At 50.3% G+C, this 23,042-nt stretch overlaps 1 protein-coding gene across 1 annotated transcript in view; it reads right to left on the bottom strand.

Moving 5' to 3' along the window:
- The window catches only part of CHCHD6 (coiled-coil-helix-coiled-coil-helix domain containing 6), a 231,928-nt gene that overhangs the window by 90,439 nt on the left and 118,447 nt on the right, over positions 1-23,042 (bottom strand). Inside the window, exon 5 of the mRNA XM_029918640.1 lies at positions 15,898-15,981. Within this exon, the coding sequence (XP_029774500.1) occupies positions 15,898-15,981 (84 nt within the window). The remainder of the gene's footprint in view (positions 1-15,897; positions 15,982-23,042) is intronic.

Raw genomic sequence — 23,042 nt, 5'->3', positions numbered from 1 at the left:
GCTCTCTGACCTTTGGCTCTGTGATGTGTTCCCTCGGAATCCATGACCCACTTTGGTCCCTACGGCTTGCCCCAGGTGCGGCACCACAAAGGGCAGCTCGGTGATCCCGAGGATGGGAACAAGGCTGCAGGTAATCGCTGCAGGTAATCAGCGAGCCAAAGAGCTGCCTTCCCCCAGCTGCCCTGCGAGGGACGGGCCAGAGCAGTTGCGTGCTCCCAGACAAGCCCTTCCCAAGTGCAGAACGCTGCGCTGCAGCAGCTGGAGGGGACGGTCTGCCGAATAGGCAGGGCAGCCAGGCTGCTTCTACTGGGCCACGGCCATTTCCCTTTCTGAAGCCACACCTTCCTGCCCTTCAAAGTGTTAAATAGATCACTGCTTGAACAGTGGAGGCCGGACTGAAGACTGGAATGAGCCAGCCCTCAGTGTGGATCCCACCCACCACCCCCATTTATTTATGAGGCCAAGCAGCCTTGCACAGACTACTTATGGTCCCTGAGGTCCTGAACCCTCACCTGTCCAATGGGAATGACCATGCTCACCTCATAAAGCCTCAGGTGAAGGCCCTGGTTCTCAGGCACTCAGCAAAGAGCTGCCGAGGGAACCGAAAAGCTGGAGTCGCCAGTGGCGAGGCCACAGCTCTCTGGGGAAGCCATCCCACCCGTTCGGTGGTGATGGCTGCCAGGGATGCAGAGCCAGAAAAGGGGCCTGGACAACTGAGGCCTTATCGCTGTGCCCCAGCCAGGCCCAGCCCTGCGGATTAGGTGTCTCTGGCTGGCCAACCTGAACCGGTGCGCCGTGGAGCTGGCACCTCACGCCCCTATTCAACAGCAACAGGCAGGATGGGAACTGAGTACGTGCGATGTCTCTCTGACCTCAGACAATGAAGTCTTCCCTCCTCAGCACTTACCCTGCCAACACTGCTGGGGACATCGGTGAGGCATGCAGTGAAAAATGGACTCGAAAGAAAGAACAGATACAGCAAGACAGGGAGAGGAAGGAAAGAGACAACCTTGTACTTAATGCACTGGAGCAATCACCAGGGCTTGGTCAGGCAACACAGGCAGGGCAGGCAGCCCTGTGGCCTTGTTCCGGCTCCAGCTTGGTTTCTCTTTCCAGAGGCGATGACAGGCCTTGGGTAGCTTCCATGCACCTTCTGAAGCTTAAAAAGTTTTGTGACCCACGGCATTCCACGTGCTAGGACACGGCCAGCGGAGGTACATGTGAGGGATCAGAGGTGTGGCTGTCTACGAGCAGCTGTGTCCCAAGGAGCACTGAGAATGGCCCCGGGATCCCTGACCTCTGTCACTCCTGCCCGGAAGGAGAGGGAGAGTGGCCTCTGTCCAAAAAGATATAACCTTAGACTGAAGGAGGGAAGGGCCGCGCTGGGGACTGAGTGGGAACCTGGCAGCACCCCTCCTCCAGCAGGCCACTGCCCAGAGACAGGGCCGCTGGTGCTGGGACAGTGCTTGTGATTGTTATCCACTCGAGGGGTGTCGCATTTGGCTCCTAGGTTAAGACAGGGATTAAGACCTGCGCTCTCCAAGGAAACAAGGTGCTGGACCTAAGTCTGGCCCCCAGAGAGAAGGCACCATGTGATCTCGGGGTTCCTAACAACTCCAAAAAGGGAGGTCTAAACGTGGGAGCGCTGGGGCCCTCCCACCAAGAAGGAAGATTCTAAGGAATTCCAGGCTCTTACCCCAAACCCTGAAACAGGGCTTCTCAAATGGAGGGCTATGAAGCACCCACGGCAGAGGCACCCTGTGTGCTCCTTAACATGCTGAAGCTGTGGGCCCACCCAGACTAGGGCACCCCAGGGGAAATGTGTACTTGTCATCTTGGGGGACAACAGGATCGCCCACCTCAGCACTGTCAGTGTGTCTGTGGCAGGCAATCCCTGGCTGGGGGGCCATCCCAGGCCCTGCAGGACAGTTAGCGGTGTCCAGCCATCCACCCACTAATGCCAATGGCACCCCCCAGTCCTGACAGAGAACATGTCTAGACATCACCGCATGTCCTCTGGAGGACAAAATCACCCCTGTCACAAGCCACTGGTCTATAAGGCGAGGAGGCTAAAGAGGGATAGGAGTCTTTAAAAACTAAGTTCTGAGAAATACAATCACGAACAATCTCAACAAAGGGGAAAGGATTGACAGCTGTCCTCAGGCCAAAAGCACTTGAAGATCACTACACGTCCCTTGCTCACTACTCCCTCGGGGGACAGTGACTGGTGGGGTGCAGATGGGCTTTCTGCCACGCACATCTCGGCACAGGAGCCTCGAGAGCCTATGACCTGTGAGGCCACCACATGTAGCAGGGCAGGGAGGGCACAAGGCCCACTGGGAACACTGAGAAGGGGCCCAACCTGTAAGAACAAGGTCAGGGAAGCTGAGGCCCAGGCAAGCTGAGCCATTTGGAAAATGCTAAGGACAAAAAAGGGGCTTTTAAAATTGGATCGGGAGTGATAGGAACTAGAAGGGATAGGCCCATATTGGGGTGAAAGGTGTTCAGTTAACAGATGACGGAGAGAAAGAACTATAAACTCCCATTTTCTATCAAGGAGAACAATCTTCAGGCTGAAAAGGGTGAATCAAACACTGATATGAGGGAATTGAAACGCAAGATGGGGAAGAGATTGTGAGAGAACATCCAGTCACACTAAATGAATTCAAATCTCCTGATCCAGATGAATCACATCTCGGCTCTGAATTAACTTACAGGAGAGACATGCTCGTTGCTGGCAATCTCAAGAGCTCAGAGAAAATGAGAAGATGCCCAAGACGAGACAATGTCCAATTTAGCAAAGGGGAGAAAAGGTGGACTTTTGCAAACTACCGATAGGTGAGGCAGACACAGATCCCGGAGAGAATTCTATGGTCTAAGTACTCAGAGATGGAAGTGGCGGCCACCAGAAGGAAGCCCAGGCTGGTGGCAAATAAGCCATCCTGTGGAAGACATACTTCCATGCTCCTGTCATAAAGCCATGGGGGCACTGTCTAGAATAATGGGGACATTGCCCAGAGTGCAAAGACACTACTCAGAGTGATGGGGACACCACCCAGAATGATGAGGACACCACCCAGAGTGATGGGGACACTGCAGAGAGTGATGGGGATACTTCCTACAGTGATGGGACACCACCCAGAGTGATGGGGACACTGCAGAGAGTGATGGGGATACTTCCTACAGTGATGGGACACCACCCAGAGTGATGGGGACACTGCCTATAGTGATGGGGACACTGCAGAGAGTGATGGGGACACTGCCTACAGTGATGGGGACACCACCCAGAGTGATGGAGTCATCGCCTACAGTGATGGGGACACCACCCAGAGTGATGGGGACACTGACTACAGTGATGGGGACACCACCTACAGTGATAGGGACACTGTACAGAGTGATGGGGACTCTGCCTACAGTGATGGGGACACTGTCTACAGTGATAGGGACACCGCCTACAGTGATGGGGACACTGTATAGTCAGTGAGATTCTGTCCCATGCTGCACCCATGGGAGGACCAAAGAGCAGAAGGGACCTGGAATAGCATTCCCTTTCTGCAAAGTCTGGAGCATGAGGACAGATGGCTGACCACAGAGTGTGGCATCTTCCTTCCAACTCAGCAGCATTATCCATGACTAAAGGAAAGAGTGTCAGTGTACTAATCATATCTGCTGATGACATGAAGTTCAGAGGGTGACCCAGTATGTTATATGGGTAACAGGATACACACACATCTCAAAAGCTAAGTATGATCCTGTCCACTCTAGTTAGATGAAAATTAACAGGGATAGGCTTGAGGTCTTGTCCCTGGGTCCAACATCACTGGCCACCTGCATGCAGAACAAGGTGGTGTGGCTTCCCAGACCCAAGGGGGCACACACAAACCCAAGCGTGCTGAGGCCAGGTGAGCTGGTCAAAGGCGAGCAGGCAGCATGCCAGGGGGAGTGTCCCCTCAGGGGGCTATGGGGGCAATGGCACAGTCCCATCCCACCCCGCCCCCATCTCCCTCGAACACTGGCTCCAGTTCCAGGGCCTGCAGGGACAGGGACAGGCTGAAAGGAACTGCTAGACTGCCCCCTGGGAGGGAAGACTGAGAACTGGGTGACAGTGCACTGGCGCGGGGGGTGGTGGGTGGGGGAGCTAGACCTCACCTCCCTGGTACACCACAGCTGGCTCTGTGACAGCTCTTACTCCGGCTCGTGGTCTCAGCACACCAGGGACGCCTGACAGACTCCAGAGTAATGCACAACCACAGCTGTCCATTAAAGGCATGAACTGTCTCAGAGGAAGGAGCATGGCAAACACCCACATGTGCCATGACAGGCATGGCCATGTGTCGCCCCATTCGGTCCTTAGCCACAATCCAGCAGGCTGTGTTAGTCCCAGGAGGATGAGGAACCCGGGCTCACGAGAGTGAACCCATTTGCCTCCGGTTGCACAGTTAGCAAGAGCGGATGTAAGGAGTTGGACCCGGGGGTGAGCCCCGATCCTACACTTTTCCAACCTGTGGTGTCCAGTCTAAGATGAACTAATCGTCAGTTGAGGAGACAAAGGAAAACATCCTGCATCAAGTAAGAGCCCTTTGGGCTGGGGACTTGACAGCAATAACAGTGCAGAAACAGACTTTCATACAGCAATGAAAACCATCACTTAATTAGTAGTTTAAAAAGTACCCATTCAAAAGGCCAATTTTTACCCAGCAAACTCACAAACTTAAAAACTATTGAAAATGGGGAAGGGAGAGCTTTTACATTTACCACCTAACAGGAAAATTTAAAAAATCCTATGAAGAAACAGTTCTTAAAAGGAGAAATATAAGAGGCCAACAAACTTATGAAAAGGTGCTCTGTCATATTAATAATTAAAGATATACAAAAATTTAGGCTGATAAAAGGCTGCGATGGTAGAGGTGTGTGTGGGGTGGGGAGATTCTCAAACCATTTTGTGCGTATATATTTCTGAAGAGAAATTTGGATGTCTTCATTAAAATTAATTATGAAAGGCTGAAAATAACTCTAAATGTCCACTTAACAGGAAAATGGTTAAATAAATAATGCCAATCCCCACCACGTAGTCCTTGAAGGAGCAAAGCAGATCTGGAGGACAAAGAGGCTGCCTAAGGAATCCTGCTAGGTGCAAGAAGCAAGTTAGCAGAGAATAGACTAGGACGCCAACTGTAAAAACATACCAAGTCCATGTTCTTCACACACACAAGGCTGACAGTGGCCAGGGGGTGGGGGCTGCAGGGGCTGGAAGCACATTCACCAGTGTTCCTGCTGAGAGTCAAGGCCACCCTTTGCATGCATTCATAGTGCTTGAACTTCTGGCAAACAAGCATTATGTTTGTAATTAATTTTAAAAAGAAAAAGGAAAATGGCCAATGTTGCTGAAAGGCGGGGAGGCTGGTCCCATCATGTGCTGCTGACGGAGCTGTGAACTGTGACAACCTCTGTGGCACAGCAGTCGGGCGAGGTGGAACCCCACACCTGAGCAACGGACACGGCCCAGGACTTGCCATTCTAAATATAAACATTTTTCCCTAAGAAAATAACTAGCTCTTCAGGCAGCTATGAAGATGGTCAGAGAACACCATCCCCCTTTTGTCAGCCTAAAGCAATGTGACAGTGCAGTGATAGGAAAGAGTAGACGACGGGAGAGTAGATTATGGCACACTCATAGGAAGGAGTAGTACACAACTGAGTATAGGACTAGATTTGATGCTGAAAGATGGTTTCTAATAGATTGAGTTTTAAAATGGTTACCAATCTGCATTCTGGTTGTGTTCCCATTTTTGCAAATACAGTTGACCCCTGAACCATGCAGGGGTGAAGGGTGGTTAGGTCCCCCTCCTCCATAGAGTTGAAAATCCACATATAATTTTTGACTACCCCAAAACTTAACTGCTAATAACCTACTGTTGACCAGAAGCCTTACTGATTGATAACTCAGTTGATTAACACACAACTTTATATGTTCTGGGCATTATATGTTGTATTCTTACTATAAAGCTACAGAAACTGTTAAGAAAAGCATAAAGAAAATACATTTGCAGTACCATACAGTAAAAAATCTGTGTGCTAAGTGAACGTGTGCAGTTCAAATCCATATTGCTCAAGGGCCAGTTGACTATAACATGACCAATATCACCATAAGAGAAACAGTGTCCACCAAGATGCTAACAACAGTTACTGCTCTAGGGGGCAGGGGGCTGATGTGGCAACTTTAGCTTTATTCTCTGGGCTTACCTGAAATTTTTGGTTTCTCTACCATGAGCATGTGATACTCAAGAAAGAAGCATAAGCATCCTTGTAAAAGGCAAGGCAGCCCCACAGCTAGATAAGCTCCGAGCAGAAGACTGGGCCATTCCCATGATGCAATGCAGCAAGGCAGAGTTTTCCGCTCCCCGCTGCCCCCCACTGGCACCAAGCACCAAGCAGCTATACTCTGAGAACCACAGCCTCTTACTTCCATGCACCCAAGTCCAAAGCACTGCCAACTGCTCTGGGCTGTCACCTCTCTTGACTGCTGAGCCACCATGTCACACATCTTATGTCCATCAGGTACTGAGCTTGTTCTGGGAACAAAACGGTAAGTTAGCTTAGGGAGTAACCCTGCACAGAAGGGCCAGCAGACATGGGTCAGAGAGGGCCCCCGGGGTGATCCTAGTGTCAGGAGAGAGGCGACGTGGCCAGAGAGCATGCCAGGTGCACACACAGCCAAGTCCCAGACCACAGAGCCCTGCAGACCAGGCCGAGGAATCCCAGCCTTCTTCTGAATGCATCAGGGAGTCGTTGACAGACTTTAGAAACGGTCCTCCTGCAACATGGAGATACCAGATCATAGGTAAGGGTCTGACAAAAAGGACACCAGTGGGGAGGTGACAGTTTCAGTCCAAGAGAGAGGCTGGCCAGGGGCTGCCATTGTGGCAGGAGCACAAAAGACCAGGAGCTAAGAGTTCAGTACCCAGGACAGGGCTTGCTCACTAGGGCAGTGTGATGGCAGAGCAGCAGCAGGAAGAGACCAAAGCGCAATCTCATATCCTGTGTGCAACATCCCACCACCACCGCAGCCAAGGGCTTAAGGAAAGGCCCAGAGGAACTTGCCCAGTCAGATCAAGCTGATCGAAGAAAGGAACTCAGCCAGTCAGATCGAGCTGATTGAAGCTGGTAAGGACAGAGCTGAGAAGGAAAGGAAAGGAGAGGCCATAGAGTGCCTATTTAACTAAAATTATTTGTTTAATGGGTCTTTTCCAGCAGGGATAGGTGGCAACCTACATACATGATGGACAGGCATGCGTGGCTCTTCAAGCCATAAGGACCTATTTAGGAGATGGAATGTGCTGGGGGAAAACCAACATATAATAACCATGGTGCAGGAAGTGCAGTGTGTTGATGCAGCTGCCGCCAGGCACGGTGCAGAAACCACTTCAGGAGGAGATACGGACTAAGCCCGAGCTTAAGAGGGCCCTAGCAACGGTGATGGAGGGAGTGACATAAACCCACAGTCGCAAACAGCGACTTAACTACTGAGCTTAGCCCTTCATCCTGCACGACCATTTCACCCCTCCTAACAAGGTATGCGATTGGCTCCTCCCCTCTCTGCACCAGTTCAACACCATGGAGAAAGAGGGGAAGATGAACCCAAGGAGGTTTTGCAACAAGTCTTTGGCATTAAAAAGGGAGTAGTATCTGTTCTGGGTGACAAAAGACTTAGAAGTCTAAGAACCGATTGTGAGGTGAGAACTCTAGCCAATCCTGACTTATACTAGTACCAAACATAAACAAAAACACTAAGAAAAGGGATTTTTGAGGCAACCAGGGAAATCAATGTTAATTTTCTGAGGCTAGGTGACAATATTGTAATTATGTAAGGAAATGTCCATATTTTTCAAAGACACGTTTTGAAGTCTGTAGAGGGAAACGTGGTCACTGGGATTTGCTTCAAAGCAAACAAAACAAAAAAAAAAAGGAATAAATACAAGCAAATGTGGCAAAATTGTTAAGTTCGAGGGACAGGAACACAGAGGTTCACTGTACTATTATTCACTGTTCTGCTTAGTGAAAATTCCAGCGTGGATCAATTTTATACAGATTTAAACAGTACTCTGAGCAGCAGACCAGTGCGGCTGATTGACAAACACTGATCCCCCTTTGGCCTGCCTGGGCCCACCCACGGCGACCTGACTGCCATGACCCCAAAGCAATCACATGGCAGCTGCTGCCAGTTTCAAAGCCTGTGTCTTTACCTATAAAATGGGCATGCTAACAGTCCCTGCCTTGTGGGACGGTCTTGTGGATGTGATGAATTGGAGCGCATGACGTGCCTGGGACACACCTGGCATTCTGACAGCAAGGATTCAAACAAGATCGGCTGTCATGTTATTGCTCAGCTCACTGGGTCACTCTGCAGGTCAAAGGAGGCAATTCAGGCGATATGCTCAGCCAGTGCTCTGCACATGGGGAACACACAGCAAATGGTGGCTACAGAAAGCCGGCTTCAGGGACTGAAAGCCAGTTTGTTAGCAATACTGTGTCAATTCACAGGAGTCTCAAAACTACCCCACAAGGTAAGTACTATTCCCATTTTATAAATGTGGACTCAGGAAGACCTGTCTAAATCTTGAACCAAGAGTTGAACAGCTGTGAAAGCTGGTGCCATCCGGTCAGCTCTCTGAGCTTCCTCATTTTCGTCTGTGATAAAAACTCCCCCCACCCCCACCAAACCCCCAAGGGACATCACTGAGACACTGTACCAAGCAAAGGAGCTGAGAGCCCACCCTGGGGGGCCCACGGCACAGACATCTATCTCAGGGAAGGTGGCCACAAGGCCCAGGAAAGCCACAGCCTCCCCACATGCACAATGTGGGGGGTAGTCTCTGCTCCCTCCTCCCTTCACAGGTTACCGTGAGGTAAAAGAGACTTTCTGCAATGGAGAGACAGTGAGGGAAAGAAACAGACCTTCAGCAATACAGAGTCAACGCAGGAAATGTGGGACGCTACAGCAGTGGTGTGATGGCGGCGGTGGGCGAGGCGAAGGACATGGTGGCAGCGACAGGAGAGATGGTGTCAGTGGCGTTGGTGGTGGCAGAACCCAAGACTGAACAGCATCTACTCCCTCCCCGAGCCTGTGATCACCCCTACTCTCCGCCGATGATAGAAAACTAAAGACTAATGGACAGTGTTGCAAGGAACCCAAATGCTAGTTATGCTCCTAATTAGCTCTGTGATATCTGGGCAATGATAGGAGCAACAGAAGTTGTATTATCAGATCTGGCCAGTCAGCAGTAATGGCAGGTACCATTTACAGGATGATACACTACAATGGTCTAGGTTCTCTGTCATGTCCTTTATTATCTTGAAAATGTAATTACTTACTGTCCCCACTGTAAAGATCAAGACCCCCAAGGCTCAAGGGCTTACGTGACTCGATCAGGCCTACAAAGCCAGCAGGTGGTGAAGTTGTGATTCAGACCCAGGTTCCTCTAGATCTAAAAACCAGTGCTTACAGCCACACCAAGTGATTCTCAAATCACTTAGCTACCTTGGGGACCTTTTCTTATCTGTGAAAATAATTGGATTGGATCAATGGTTCTCAATTTCTTTGTTTCCTCATCAAAGGACCTGGGTCCCACCAGCACAGGTACAAAAAGCCCATTCTTGCTAAGAAAGGCTGTCCTAAATCTCTAGGCAATACATTCTTTCACTTATCACTTCGAGCACACTGTTGAAAACACACAAAATGGCCATTTCTATGCTGGTTCCATTACCAGAATGTGGCACTAGCTGGGTAACTGGCATGCGGGCAGAACTTCTGGACTCCACAATGTTCAAAAGTCCTCTGGGCCCAGAGCAGTCAGCTCAGCAGGTAAAGGGCTGCTCTCCACAATGATCAGGGGGGTGGGTTCCTTCCCCACATGGGCCAATTTCTTGCCGCTTTGTTTCCAGGTCACTATTACCTGTTCCCTCCTCCACATCTCCAATATTCTGGCAGCTTCTCTCGGCATGCATGCCACACGGGGAACACTTGGTGGGCCTCAGTCTTGCCTCCTAAGTGGCAAGCCCCTCTCTGACTCTCTGCTACTGAGGTAGAGCCTGACACAAAGCAAACCTCCCCACGTTCCGGAGCAATGCCCGCTGGCCTCTCGGAGCACTCAGCAGTCAACAGTTCTCCCGACAAGACGTACTGCTAGCAGTGCCTCCACCCCAGAGCCGGAGGGCCACTCCTCTGAGAACATGCAGCCAAGGCAGCCCTTCCCACCACACGCCCTGCAACCACCTTTGGGACCAGGCTTCCACCGCACCCCTCAAGGACTTGTTATGAATTCTCCTCCTCTCACAAGTATGACGGAGTCACTCACTCTTAAACCACCATGTTGTCTCTTTGAGGAAACTTCTTGGGGGAGTGGCCTGCTCCTGTTTCCTGCACTTTCCGCATCCACTGCGGCCCTACCCCACAGGTAACACAGCTTCAGTTCCCACGGCAGTGCTGGAAAGGTGCATTCACCATAACCCACGCATCCTTCACGACACAATTCATAGGCCTCGTCCAGCCCTCGCGGGCCTGCAGCCTTTGGCACCATTGGCCACGCTCTCTCAAACTTTTCTTCCAAGCTGACGTGAGAGGCTGCCTGGCATGGTGGGAAGAGCAGAGCTTTCATAGCTGACTTCATCCATCAGCTACATGGCTTCTGACAGCTCATTTAACCTGATTCCCAGTTTCTTCATTTATAAAATGTATAATATAATCTACCTTGCAGTGTTGCTGCAAGGATTAGTGATAATTTATGTCAGAGAGCCTGGCACAGAGCAGATGCTCATGACATCGCAGTGGCCGTCATCTTGTGGGACACAGGACTCCATGTCTGACACCTTTAATCACCTGCTGGCCATCTCCACTTCGCATGTGCACATCTAGAATTAAACTCACGGCCTTCCCCAAGTGCCATGGCTCACCTGAGTTTTTTCTCTTTCTCTTAACTGCACCATTACTCTTTCGGACATTCAAGCTCAAGTCTTTCTCCACCTATCAGCTCTTCGAGAGCTCCCAGCATTATCCTAACGGAAGGCCACACTGTGAGCCCATCAGGTGGGACCTTCATGATGTGACCTCAACCCCTTTTACCAGTTTCCCCACCGACTGCCCAGTCACGTGGAGGCCTGCATCCGGAAGCCACACCCTCTTCATGCCCCACCCTGTGGGCTGCCCCCTCCAGCTGGCTCATTCCCAAAGCACAGCCTCCACCAAGAAGCCGGCTGGAACCCCCACTGCATCCCCGTTTCCTGCCTGTGCATACACACTTTCCTTTCTTTATTCTTGCAAACATCCACTGGGCACCTCTTCTACGCCAAATGCTGCATCCCCAGCCCTTGGGGATGAATCACCCCTGATCAATCAGATCAGTGAGGACTTTGCTTCCAGACTTTCACAGTCTGGAAGTGGAAACAGCCACAGATGCTAACAGCCAGGAGACAGCATGGCAAGTGCTAGAACACATGCAGGGCGCAGGGCCTAGGAATGGGGGTGGGGGAGTGGCAGGTCATATTGCTGGTGCCTGCCAGTAGGCCTGCCCTCCTCCGCTGCATCGACTCTGTATTAAGTAGAACATACTAACAGAAAGGCGCACAGCCTAATGAATTCATAGTCGGACCCACCTGTGAACCAGCAGCCACACCAAGAAAGGGAGCTTTACCTCATTCTACAAGCCCCCCACATACTCTCCTCCTCACCGTTCCCCGCAACGGGAACTGTGCGCCACTTCCGAACACCAGATGCATCAGTTCCACGGTATTCGAACTTCACCCAACATGCTTGTGTTCTCCAGGGTGGCCCCTCCACTGAGACTTGCCAGCATTGCGGCCCGTGGACACAGCTTACTCGTTCTCAGACCTGCCGGAGCTCCCGCTGCGACGGCCACCGTGACTGAACCAGTCCCCGTGGGCAGCCTGGGGCAGTTACGGGGGGGTTCTGCGCTGACCCGGTCCCCAGTGAGCAGCCTTGGGGTGGTCGCGGAGTGCTGTGCACTGACCATTCTGCAGTTTTTGTTTGTTTTTTTGGTGAAACTGTGGACACGCTTCCACTGGACACAGGACTGCCAGGTCCCAGGGTATGCCCGTGTTCAGCTTTAACAGACAATGGATGACAGCTTTTTAAGGTGGCTTTGCTGATCTACTGCACTGCCAGCAGCACAATGGCTTGGTTAACCCCACCCGGCCAGCATGCATTGGTGGCCCTTCCTCCTGTGTCAGTTCTACTGAGTATGCCGTGGCGGTGCCTCATGGCTGTAACTGCATTTCCTCAACCTGTGTGAGGCCAGGCCTTTCCCACATGTCCCCGCCCAGGGGCCCGCCTTCTCACATAAAGCAGGATTCTCCGTACTTAACTCCTCTTCCTCTGCACCCTAGAGCAGCTTCTGTTTTCTGAACAGACTCGACTGATGCCCCCAGGGACACCAGGCAGGGGTCTATTTAGTGCTGTCACTGAGAGAAAGCTGCAGGCTTGGCAGGACCACATGACAGCTGTTCCTTAAAAAAAGAAAGCCGTAGTAGAAGCAAAGAGGGAAGAACAGGAAAAGGCTGTAGAACTTAAATCACTTGCTGAGAGTCAGAAGGCTGGTAGGTTCCTGATGCAGAACTAGGACTCCGTCACTGGCTTGCTCCCCACTCACCGGCACTTGGCCTCGTGGCAAAGCGCAGAGGATGCACCCAGCCAGGGGAGTCAGCTCAGTGGCCGTCAGGTCTCATTCAGAGCCACCTGGCACCCAGGCTTCTACCAGAAGACAGTGGATGGGCTGGTTCTGATGGGACACAAGTCACCCTTAACCCCAAGGTAACTGAAACGAGGTAGAGCAAAGGTGAGGCCCACAACCAGTCCTGTTTCCAACTGGAAACCAGAATGGGCAGCTGAGCCAAGACTCTGGGGAGGCTGGCCAAGGTGGTAGCAGGTTCAACACCACAACTCGAGGTGGTGGGCAGCTTCACCTTCCTGGGCCCTACACCAGCACACAGACATGGAAAATGGCCCTGCTAACACTGCTGAGCACGTGACACCCAAGTGTGAGCAGCACATGGTCTCCATACTGCTTGCACGAAGTCTCACCTACCCCTCTGCCCAGCGAAGGACAGACAGGTGCTGTGGCATCGGAGACAAGCCCAGTGAAGCCCGGTGAGGAGACTTCTGCACCCCAGAGAGCAGTCCAGCATTGATGAAAAACTCCATCTCCGCGTGCATATGCATGTGCATTAAATCCAGACCCGCAGCATGAGGGCTCAGAAGAGATCCACCAACACCACAGCATGCTAGAAAGAGGCACCAGCATATGCCAGCACCTTTCAGATGTTACCCCCTCTAATGTTGCCATCATCACTGGAGGTAGGCATCAAGGTCTCCATCTTACACACAAAGAGACTGGGATGCGAGGAGGCACAGTGGGGCTGCAGAGGGTAATGACACTGGGCCGCGTGGGAGCCCAGGCGCATTGGGAGTGTGCGTGGCCCCTGCTTCCCGGCTGTGTGTGAACACTGCGCCCAGGGTTGGCCTCCAGGTGCCCCAAAACCCCACCAGCCCCCTATCCCCAGTGGCTCACTGCTCTCCATGATGAAAGGGAAAAACACTCATCACTTAGATCTTGCAGTGTGGGCGTGAGGAACAATTACTCAGAAAGATTAGAAAGCATAGGAGCCCTACAAAATATGATTTCCACATTCAAGAATAATCATCTCAGGAATAAATACTGCCGTACAAAGGGGTCAGGACGTCTCCTCCCCCTTGAAAAGAAGTCTGGATTCGGTGCAGGATTTCCCTACCTGGAAGTCACACAGGCCAGCACTAGAAAATGGGCAGCAGACTCCCAGCTGAGAGGCCGGCAGACACAGCATGCCCTCCCCCCACGAGCCCAGGGCCTCTGTGTCCCCCATCCCAACCTCCTCTAGCCCCTGACCATGCTCCCAACTATTTTGGGTAGTTGAGGGTGATTCAGCAGCTGCTCCAAGTTTCCCCCCTGAGCAGATTTCCACCATCAATTTCTAAACTTAAGAGGAAATGGGAAAAGGAAAGAAAGGAGCCTGCTGATTGGAAGGCCCTTAAGCTGTGTGTACAGAAGCTGAAAATGTCAAGGTCTGAGAGTATTTGACAAATGAAAGCAGAATTATATAAAAGCAACAGCTAATAAAAAAGATTGTCGGATGCCGAGTTCTTCATCTTCCCAGCCATTACAGGAATAAAATTATCCACGGAGAGGATGGGAAACCTTTCTCAAGACTGGTACAATTAAGCCTTAGGATCGTGCCTCTCTGCCCCGCCTTGTCCAGCGCCCCCCTTCTACCTCTAGCCAATCTCTAGTTCCCGGGACATGAAAGGTGCTTTCCTTTTGTATAGTACCACCAGCAAAATGCTAGTATTTAAGAGTCAGACAGGTGATCATGTTTTTGCACCTCCTTCTGGAAGCATCTGATAACTTCATAATCATGTAGGAAAACCTCATTTTATAAAAAGCCCACATCTGCATATATAAAGAGTCTGGACTTCCCTGTAGGATGAGTGGGGAAGAAGAGATGAGAAGGAAGGGCTCATCCAGGAGATTTTACTTTCCTTCTGGCAGAGCAGAGAGCAGGGCTGAGGGAGGGGAACCCCAGTGGGGACGGGAAAGGAGAGCGACAAGGGGAAAACAGATGGGACACAAGGAGGGACCCTGCAAGGCAGGTGCCCTTCATCCCCAGCAGACACGCACACACACACATTTCCAGGAGCCAAACCCAGAGAGGGAAACGCGAGTGGAACGCAGCAGGAGACTGTGGAATCGCACACATAATGACAAAAAAAATCTGCACTCACGAACATATGGGCGACTGTGATCATTAGAGCGGTGGCTGGTGGAATGTTTTCACCCTTTTCCAGGAAATCAAATCACAGTCCTTGTCAGTACAGCTATTGTCCAACCCAGGTAGGAGGCTGCCCTCCGCTGGGTAAGGAGCCACTTTCCTAAGCGGCTGGACTGCCCTGCTGACCCTTGGGACCCGGTGCTGTTGGGTTCACATCACAATTCTGGCCATCCCCTACACACCCTGCAGGGGGTAGACAGGGGCATCCCCCTGGCATGGAAAAGCAGCCCTCTTGCCCCTACTGCCTGGAAACCCAGAAGGCCACATTTCAGCCAGCCTCCAGGGTGCCATGCCACAGGAGAAAAGCCCTTTGGAAATCAAGCCCCTCAAGCAAACTGCCAATTTCAAATCTCCAAACCGTGACAAACGATTCTCGAAGATTTGCCTACAATAAGCTGACAACTCAAGTCTCCTGGCGGGCTGTCTCCAGCAGGAGGAAGAACACTGTTCAAACCTCCCAACCATCTCCCTTCCACGATTTAAGCCGTTCGAAAAATCTGTCCTGATCAACAAATTAAGCCCCCCTCAAAAGTAAGCACATTACCAAATGAATTTTCAAGAGTCCTTTCAGGCTAAAGCCAACAAATAAAGGAATGATGAGGTCTTTGAATCTCGTTCATTTCAAAGGCTTATTCCCAGAAAAGTGGGGAGTGTGTAGCTGTGGTGCACTTTGATCCCCCGACTCCCAGGAGAAAATCAATAATACAACTTTAATATATCTGTACAGCACGACTTCACGTTATTATTATTTTTTTCAGTGCAGCTTAACTTGAGTGAGAAAGGTAGGCTGGGGCTCAGCACCGCCCTGTGGTGACAGTGAGGTTTTTCTGGAGCTGAACACAGCAAGGCCAGCTGCATTCACAAAACGCGGGCCAATTAAACACCGATCATCTCTGTGAAAGCAACTTGCAGAAGGGCTGGGGGTGAGGGAGGGCATGTCAGCAGGGGCTCCAGTCACTGGGGCCGAGTGTACCCTGGGCCTTTCAGGACCCGGCTCCCAAAGGAAGCCGCCGCGAGCCTTACCTTCTTGTCAATGCGTCCCAGCTGCTCCTTATAGAAGGTATCACGACGGCTCAGCTCTGCCTCCCGGCTCTCCAGCTCCCTGGCCTAGTTGGAAGAGAACAAAGCCCACGTTAGCCGGCGGCAGCTGGGCTAAGCTGTGCAGAGAGACCAAGGGGGTTCTGTTCAGTGAGACACTGGCCAGGCGAGCAGCAGCGATGGGGAGTTGAAAGCCTGCACTGTGCTGGACCACTCACATACCCTGTGCTGGGTTTCCACCCCAGGACTCGAGGGTGGGCGTGGCTGCAGCCCTTTCAAAGGACAAACGCTGACATTTACTGAGTGCCTACAATGTGTGGGGTACCTGTGCAAGTGCTTCCCCCTTTGGCCTTCACAGTACCTCTAAACAGTAGGCAGGGCTGCTTTGATGCCCCTGCAGGTGAATAAATGGAGGGGCTAAGTGACTGTCCCAGCCCACAGCTATGAGGCAGGAACCGGGGTTTGAGCCCCAGCAGCTACAGGCCCTGTCTACAGAGCTGCATTGCCTCAAGGCCACACAGCCTGGAAGGGCCACAGCTGTTCTCCTCCCACAGAGTTCTCACCACCGGCACCAGACCGTGCCACAGACCCACACACGAGCTCTACGAGGCAGGGTGCCAGAACGCCCTTCTTTGGCCAATGCCCTGTTTTGGGGCTCAGGGTCTGAAAGGTGAGCAGTATCAGAAGCCCAGAACCCTGGAGCTGGAGAAAACGGCTGCTCCCTCACCCACCTGAGGTAGAACAAGTAGAACTGCTGGTGCACATGGTCGAGGACCCTCCCTCAAGGTCACAGCACAGGAGCCAGCTGCCCTGGGGTTGAACCTGCCCCACTCTTAGCCAGCTGGGTGGCCGAGTCCCAGCTCCCTCGGGTATAATATAGAAGCCTGCAACAGAAGTGCCTGCCCTGCAGGACCGTGTGGAAGGAAGTCCTCAGAGACAAGGGCAGGGCCACAGCAGACCTCCACCAGAGGACACCTACATTATGGCCATCTCCTCCTGCCTGGGACATCCAGGGCCCTGAAGCCCCTCAGGATCTCCATGGGACAAGGCCCCACAGCCTGCCTCCACCTGAGGTTGAGAACCCCAACACCATCTCAGGCTCCTGGGTCACTTAATCACCACAACCCCGAGAGCACACAGCTAGTCAATGACAGAAGAAACCATGGACCCGAGGCAGCGGCGACTCCGCGTCCCGAGCTGCTTCCTCCAGACCACACTGTGGGGTCAGCGCATGGGTGTGCATTGTGCAAAAACACCGACTAGGACCGTTTCCTTGGCAATGCTTCTCCCAGACACGAGAATGTTATAAAGCCCAGCAGGGGATCAGCAATGAGGAGCTGACCACCACGGGGCAGCGACAGCAGCTGAGCAAAGGCCTGGGTTTGGAGGACCTGGCTGCGCCCAGGGGAGCGCCAGCTGGCCCTGAGAGTCGCACTCCACTGTGGGCTTCGCCACTGAGTGGCCCGCAGGCTGAAGCATTTGCAATCCTTTTCTTGGCTATGTCCCCTCACCTGGAGGGTGGAGAACAGAGCAGAAGCTTGGCTCCTGAGGCTGCTGTAGAACAGCTAAAAATGCCAAGAAGGCTTCTGGAATGCCTGTGGGATGCCAACACTTCAGAGAAGCTAAATACAAACAGTGAAGACTGAATGCTGGGGATTTCTCGCAGGATTTCTCGCAGCACGACGCTGAGGCGGGGTCCCAGGAACAGGGGAGCACAGGGAAGCGGTGCCGGGCCATCCGCAGCCGCCTGGGCCTGACGCATCAGCCGGCCCGGTACAACCAGAGAAGCTGGCGTGACACAACGAAGCAGCCACCACGGCAGCTTCTCCCGGGGCCCTGGACTTGCCGTTCTCTGGCCATAGTCCCAGCCAGCCAGGAGGACGACACCCAAAAGCAAACTGCCACGAGGGCCTTCTGTCCCGTTCACTTACAGCTGAGGGGGATGGGAGGGGTGGGGAGGGGAGGATGGACACGGAGGCCCTTGGGGGCGTCTGTCCACCCTCCCTCCCACCCACACCTCAGGACGCCTCCTCTGGGCAGAGGCTCTAGAATACCCAGCTCGTGGCTCCTGGGCTGGGGCCAGCATGGATATCTAGGTTGGAAATGGGCTGTAGAGCTAAGGTGCAGGCGAAGCTCCCCAACGATGGAGGCTTCCTCGGGCCACAGAAAGATGGGTCACACACGTGAAGAAACACTGAGGACCCAGAGTTCTCCGTTGATAGCCATGTCAATCTGCAGCACCACGAAGCTGACCGAGGAAGAAAGGGATTAACTGCTCAGAGAGCTAAGAGTCTGTCCCCGTTGCTGGAACGGGGCTCAGGGAGAGGAAGGGCCTTCCGGTCTCGGCAGAGCCCAAAGTGTTGGCCTCCATCACTGGAAGCCAGCAAGGTGGCTAGCTCACTTCCTCCAGCCCATACTGAGATTTATAAGGACAATGGATAGGAGGAGGTGACATGTGTAAAGGGCTGTGGAAAATGCATGCAGTACCAATGCTGGGCCGTCAGTGCCTGGCCCGGAGCAGGGACCTACTTGGCTTTGATGAATGAAGGCAGGTGTCAGACAACATGGGTCACTCTCCATAGCGACTACAGGCCAACACGTGCCTCCCAGCACTCACACCAGGCCATGCAGCAGGCCCCTCGCAGCATAGCCATGGAATTAAGGAGGCACGGGCAAGTTTCAGTAATTTATCAGGACATTATTGAGTGCCTACCATGTGACAGACACTATCGCAAAGGGGTTGTGGATGCAAAAGGGAAATGAGAAAGAGTTTCTGTTCTTGTGGAGCTTAGATCCCAGTGGGAGACACAAATGTGTGCACAGAAAAATAAGATAATCTTTGAGAGGGATATATGCTAGGGAGGCCACAGGCGGAGTAACTGGGGTGGCGGGTTGTTATTTTCTCTAAGGAGATTTCCAAGCCCGTCTTCTCCTAAAAAAATACTGAGTAAAGTACGCTGTCTCCAATACAAAGGCAAAAATACCACCCTTATGAAGATCGACTTGGTGGATTACAGTCTTTGAATGGGAAATTGAAAAGAATCTTCAGTGATTTAGTCAAGGACTTCCTCCAGTCAAGAGAGTGCAGTGAGTTCACACTTTGATGCATCTTCCCTGCTCTAAACACATAGCAAGAACAGATCAAATATAAGAACAGGAGACCAAAAAGGCACGGCCAAGTTCAAATACAAGATTAAAACGTCTAACAGAATAGAAATGCAAAGCAGCAGGTGAGGCTGGAGCCACAGGCCTGCTGGGCTCTGGCTCTGGAGTCAGCAGAGGCAGAGAATGAGGCTTGCTCACGCAGTGGAGGGACCCGTGCCAGGCTTGCCACTTGCAACATAAGGCTCTCCAGACCAAGAAGCTGATGCAAAAAATGTCCTGCAGACCCCCATGCAGGGCTGAGGTTTAGCCCACAGGCCGTAGCTCAGGTCCACTCGCCCCTAGCCAGGTCCCAGCTCCAAGCATCACTAGTACCACCATGATGGCCACATCTGCCCCTGCATCAGGTGCAGCTGTAGGCCACAAGAAATACAGTAGGCAGGGAGAAACAAAAATAAGAGCCAAAACAAAGCAAAACAAGACAAGACAAAAAAAATCAAACTTTCTACTCAAAATGAACCTGCAGGGCACCCGGGTGGCTCAGTCAGTTAAGCATTCAACTTTGGCTCAGGTCATGATCTCACAGTTCATGAGATTGAGCCCCACGTTGAGCTCTGTGCTGACAGCTTAGAGCCTGAAGGCTACTTTGGATTCTGTGTCTCCCTCTCTCTCTGCCTCTCCCATTCTTGTGCTCATTTGCTTGCTCTCTCAAAATAAATAAACATCAAAAAAAATTTTTTAATGAGCCTGCAAACCAAATCCCAGATACATGAAAAAATGTGATGCCTAGAAAGACTACCAATAAATCAGCAATTGGAATATGAATTCACTCCAGAGGAAATGAATTTTATGGGATATTATGACAAAGGATTTTTTTCAAACTTTTTATTATGCAAAAATTTAAACATGAGACAGAATGATTTAATAAAATCCCAGATAGCCATCACTAAGCTTCAAAATTTATAAACTAAAAGAAATCTTGTTTTACCTATAATCCCCAACCTCTCACTACTCCCAAATTTCTTACAGCAGATCATTTTATCTGCACATACCTCAATATACTTCTCTAAAAGACAAGTACTTTTATTTTTCCTAAACTAAACCATAGTACCATTGCATACCCCCCAAACAAATTCCTTAACATCACCAAATATTCAGTGTTTTTCAATTAATAAAGGATTTTTTTTTTATTTTTTTATGTTCTTTATTTTTATTTTTGAGAGACAGAGAGAGACAGTAGAAACAGGAGAGGATCAGAGAGAGGGAGACACAGAATCTGAAGCAGGCTCCAGGCTCTGAGCTAGCTGTCAGCACAGAGCCCGACGCGGGGCTCGAACCCACGAATGTGAGATCATGACCTAAGCTGAAGCCGGACGCTTAACCGACTGAGCCACCCAGGCACCCCAATAAAGGATTTTAAAGGTGGATGTTTAAGGTACTCAAAAGATAAATGAACTTCTTGGAACTCCTGGGTGGCTGAATCGGTTAAGCAGCTGACTTTGGCTCAAGTCATGCTCTCATAGTTCGTGAGTTCAAGCCCCACCTCGGGCTCTGTGCTGACAGCTCAGAGCCTGAAGCCTGCCTCGGATTCTGTATCTCCATCTCTCTCTGTTCCTCCTCCACTCACCCTCTGTCTTTCTCTCTCTCTCAAAAATAAATAAACATTAAAAAATGTTTTATGATAAATGAAATTTTAATTGAAAAAGAAATTATGAACCTGGAACAGGAAAATGTTCAAACAGGTAAATATTATAAACTTAAATTCCTTCAAAATAAAAAACAATATGGGTAAGACAAACCCTAAGCTGAGGGCAGTAAGGCAGAAATAAGCCAACTGGATGTAGTACAGTGATGTGATCCAGAATGTTGCAACAGAAGACAAAGATAAAAAGAGGAGCTGAAAAACTTGGAAGACAGACTGACAGACTCCAATGTTGTGTCCAGAAACAATTTGAGAAGAGCCTGAAAGGGACGGCAGAGGAAGAGGAGGTGAAGAAGGAAGAGAAGAAAGGGAAAGGAGAGGAAGGAGGAAGATGGGTGTTAGAGCAGAGGCAAGGGAGAGTGGGAGAAGGGAGCAAGACAGCAAGACGTGGCATTAAGGAGAAAATGGGGGGTGGCTGAAGGAAAACAAGGGGAAGAGGAGAAGAGGATGTAAACAGAAAATCCCAAATTAAATTATAGAAATCAGTCGGTCAGTGATCACAACAAATATGTGGTCAACAGCTTCTTAGATGGTCCCCAGTGATCCCACATCCTGATACTCATATCTCTGTGTGATGCCCTCCCCTTGAGTGTGGGCTGCACCTAGTGACAAATGTTTTTAAATGAATAGAATATGGCAAAAGTGAGAGACTGTCACTTGCCGACTGCAAAAGACAGTGATTTCTGTCTTGCTTGCCCTCTCCCCCTCACTTATGCTGAAGAAGCAAGCTTCCATACTGTGAGCTGTCCTATGGAGATACTCACACAGTGAGGAACTGAGGGAGGCCTCCGGCCAACAGCCGGTCAGGAACTAAATCCTGCTAACAGCTGTACACGGAAGGACGGATGCAGAGGCGCCCTGAGCTGAGCCCTCTGATGAGACTGCAGCCATGAGACAGAGGTGCCTGGCTGAGCTGTGTTCAAGTCCCAGATCCACAGACTCTGTGAGACAGTAAATATTTCTTGGTTTAAACCACTGAAGTTTGTATTTTCCTATTTAAGGAATAGAAAACTAATACAAAACATGAATTGATCAACCTCACCCTTAAAGATTCTTACTTTGAATAAAAGAAAGAAGAAAATCTAACTATATGCCATTACAAGACACCTGAGCCCCCATATTAATGATTTTCTAGAACAAAAGAAAACCCTTCACTGGTATATATACCACAGTGTCTACTGTTTTATTTACACAAAAGGTTGAGCATTCAATCCAAAGTGTAAACACATACACACACACACACACACACACACACACACACACACACACACACAAATGAAAATCATGATTTCCACTAGGAGGCAGGCACTATCTGGCCTCCATTATTTATGATAATAAATAAGCTATTAATATTATTGAGGATTCCTTGCATGTGACAAATTTATTCTACCATGCAGCTTTTAAGGTCCTACCTTTGACTCTAGTGCTGGGCAATTTATGATGTGTCCAGGTGTGAATCTTTTTGAGATCTCCCGTGCACAGCCCTACACATTCATCTGACCTTCTAGATTCCCAGGAATATGTTGAAGCTTTTCAAAGCCTTCTTTGAACACCATGGTAGCTAGCTTTAAAAAAAAAACTACTGGTGGTATTTTGACAGGGATTACATTAAATGTGTAGATTGCATTGGATAGTGTGACCATTTGAACAATGTCTGTTCTCCCAATCCATGATCATGAAATACCTATTTCTTTGCATCATCTTCAGTTTCTTTTGTAAATGTTTTAGGTTTTCAGAGCACAGAATTTCTACCTCTTTGGTAGCGTTTATTCCTAGGTATTTTATTATTTTTGGTATAATTGCAAATGGGACTGTTTTCTTAATTTCTCTTTCTTCCACTTCATTATTGGTTTATAGACATGTAACCGATTTCCGTATACTGATTTTGTATCTTGTGACCTTACTGATTTCATTTGTCAGTTCTAGTAGTTTTTTTTGGTGGAGTCCTTGGGTTTTGTTTCTTTTATTTTTACTTTTTTTTTTTTAAGGAATCTCTACACCCAACTTGGGGCTCAAACTTACAACCCAGAGATCAAGAGTCACAAGCTCTAATGACTGAGCCAACCCCTAGGGTTTTCTATATAGAGTATCCTGTCATCTGCTAATAGTAGAAGTTTTACTTCTTCTTTACCACTTGGGACAACTCTTATTCCTTTTTCGTGTCTGATTACTGCAGCTAGGACTTCCAGGGCTTGTCTCGTCCCTCATCTTAAAGGAAAAGTTCTCAGATCTTCACCACTGATTACGATCCTACTGTGCGTAGTTTTTCTTTTGTTAAGCTTTAGTGTTACCCTACTGTTTTCCCAAGCTGTTATCCACCTCCTCC

The sequence above is a fragment of the Suricata suricatta genome, chromosome 12, assembly GCF_006229205.1.
Source record: "Suricata suricatta isolate VVHF042 chromosome 12, meerkat_22Aug2017_6uvM2_HiC, whole genome shotgun sequence".
NCBI classification, from domain to species: domain Eukaryota; kingdom Metazoa; phylum Chordata; class Mammalia; order Carnivora; family Herpestidae; genus Suricata; species Suricata suricatta.
Note: the sequence above shows the minus strand (reverse complement) of the source record. Positions and strands in the feature narration are given on the sequence as shown.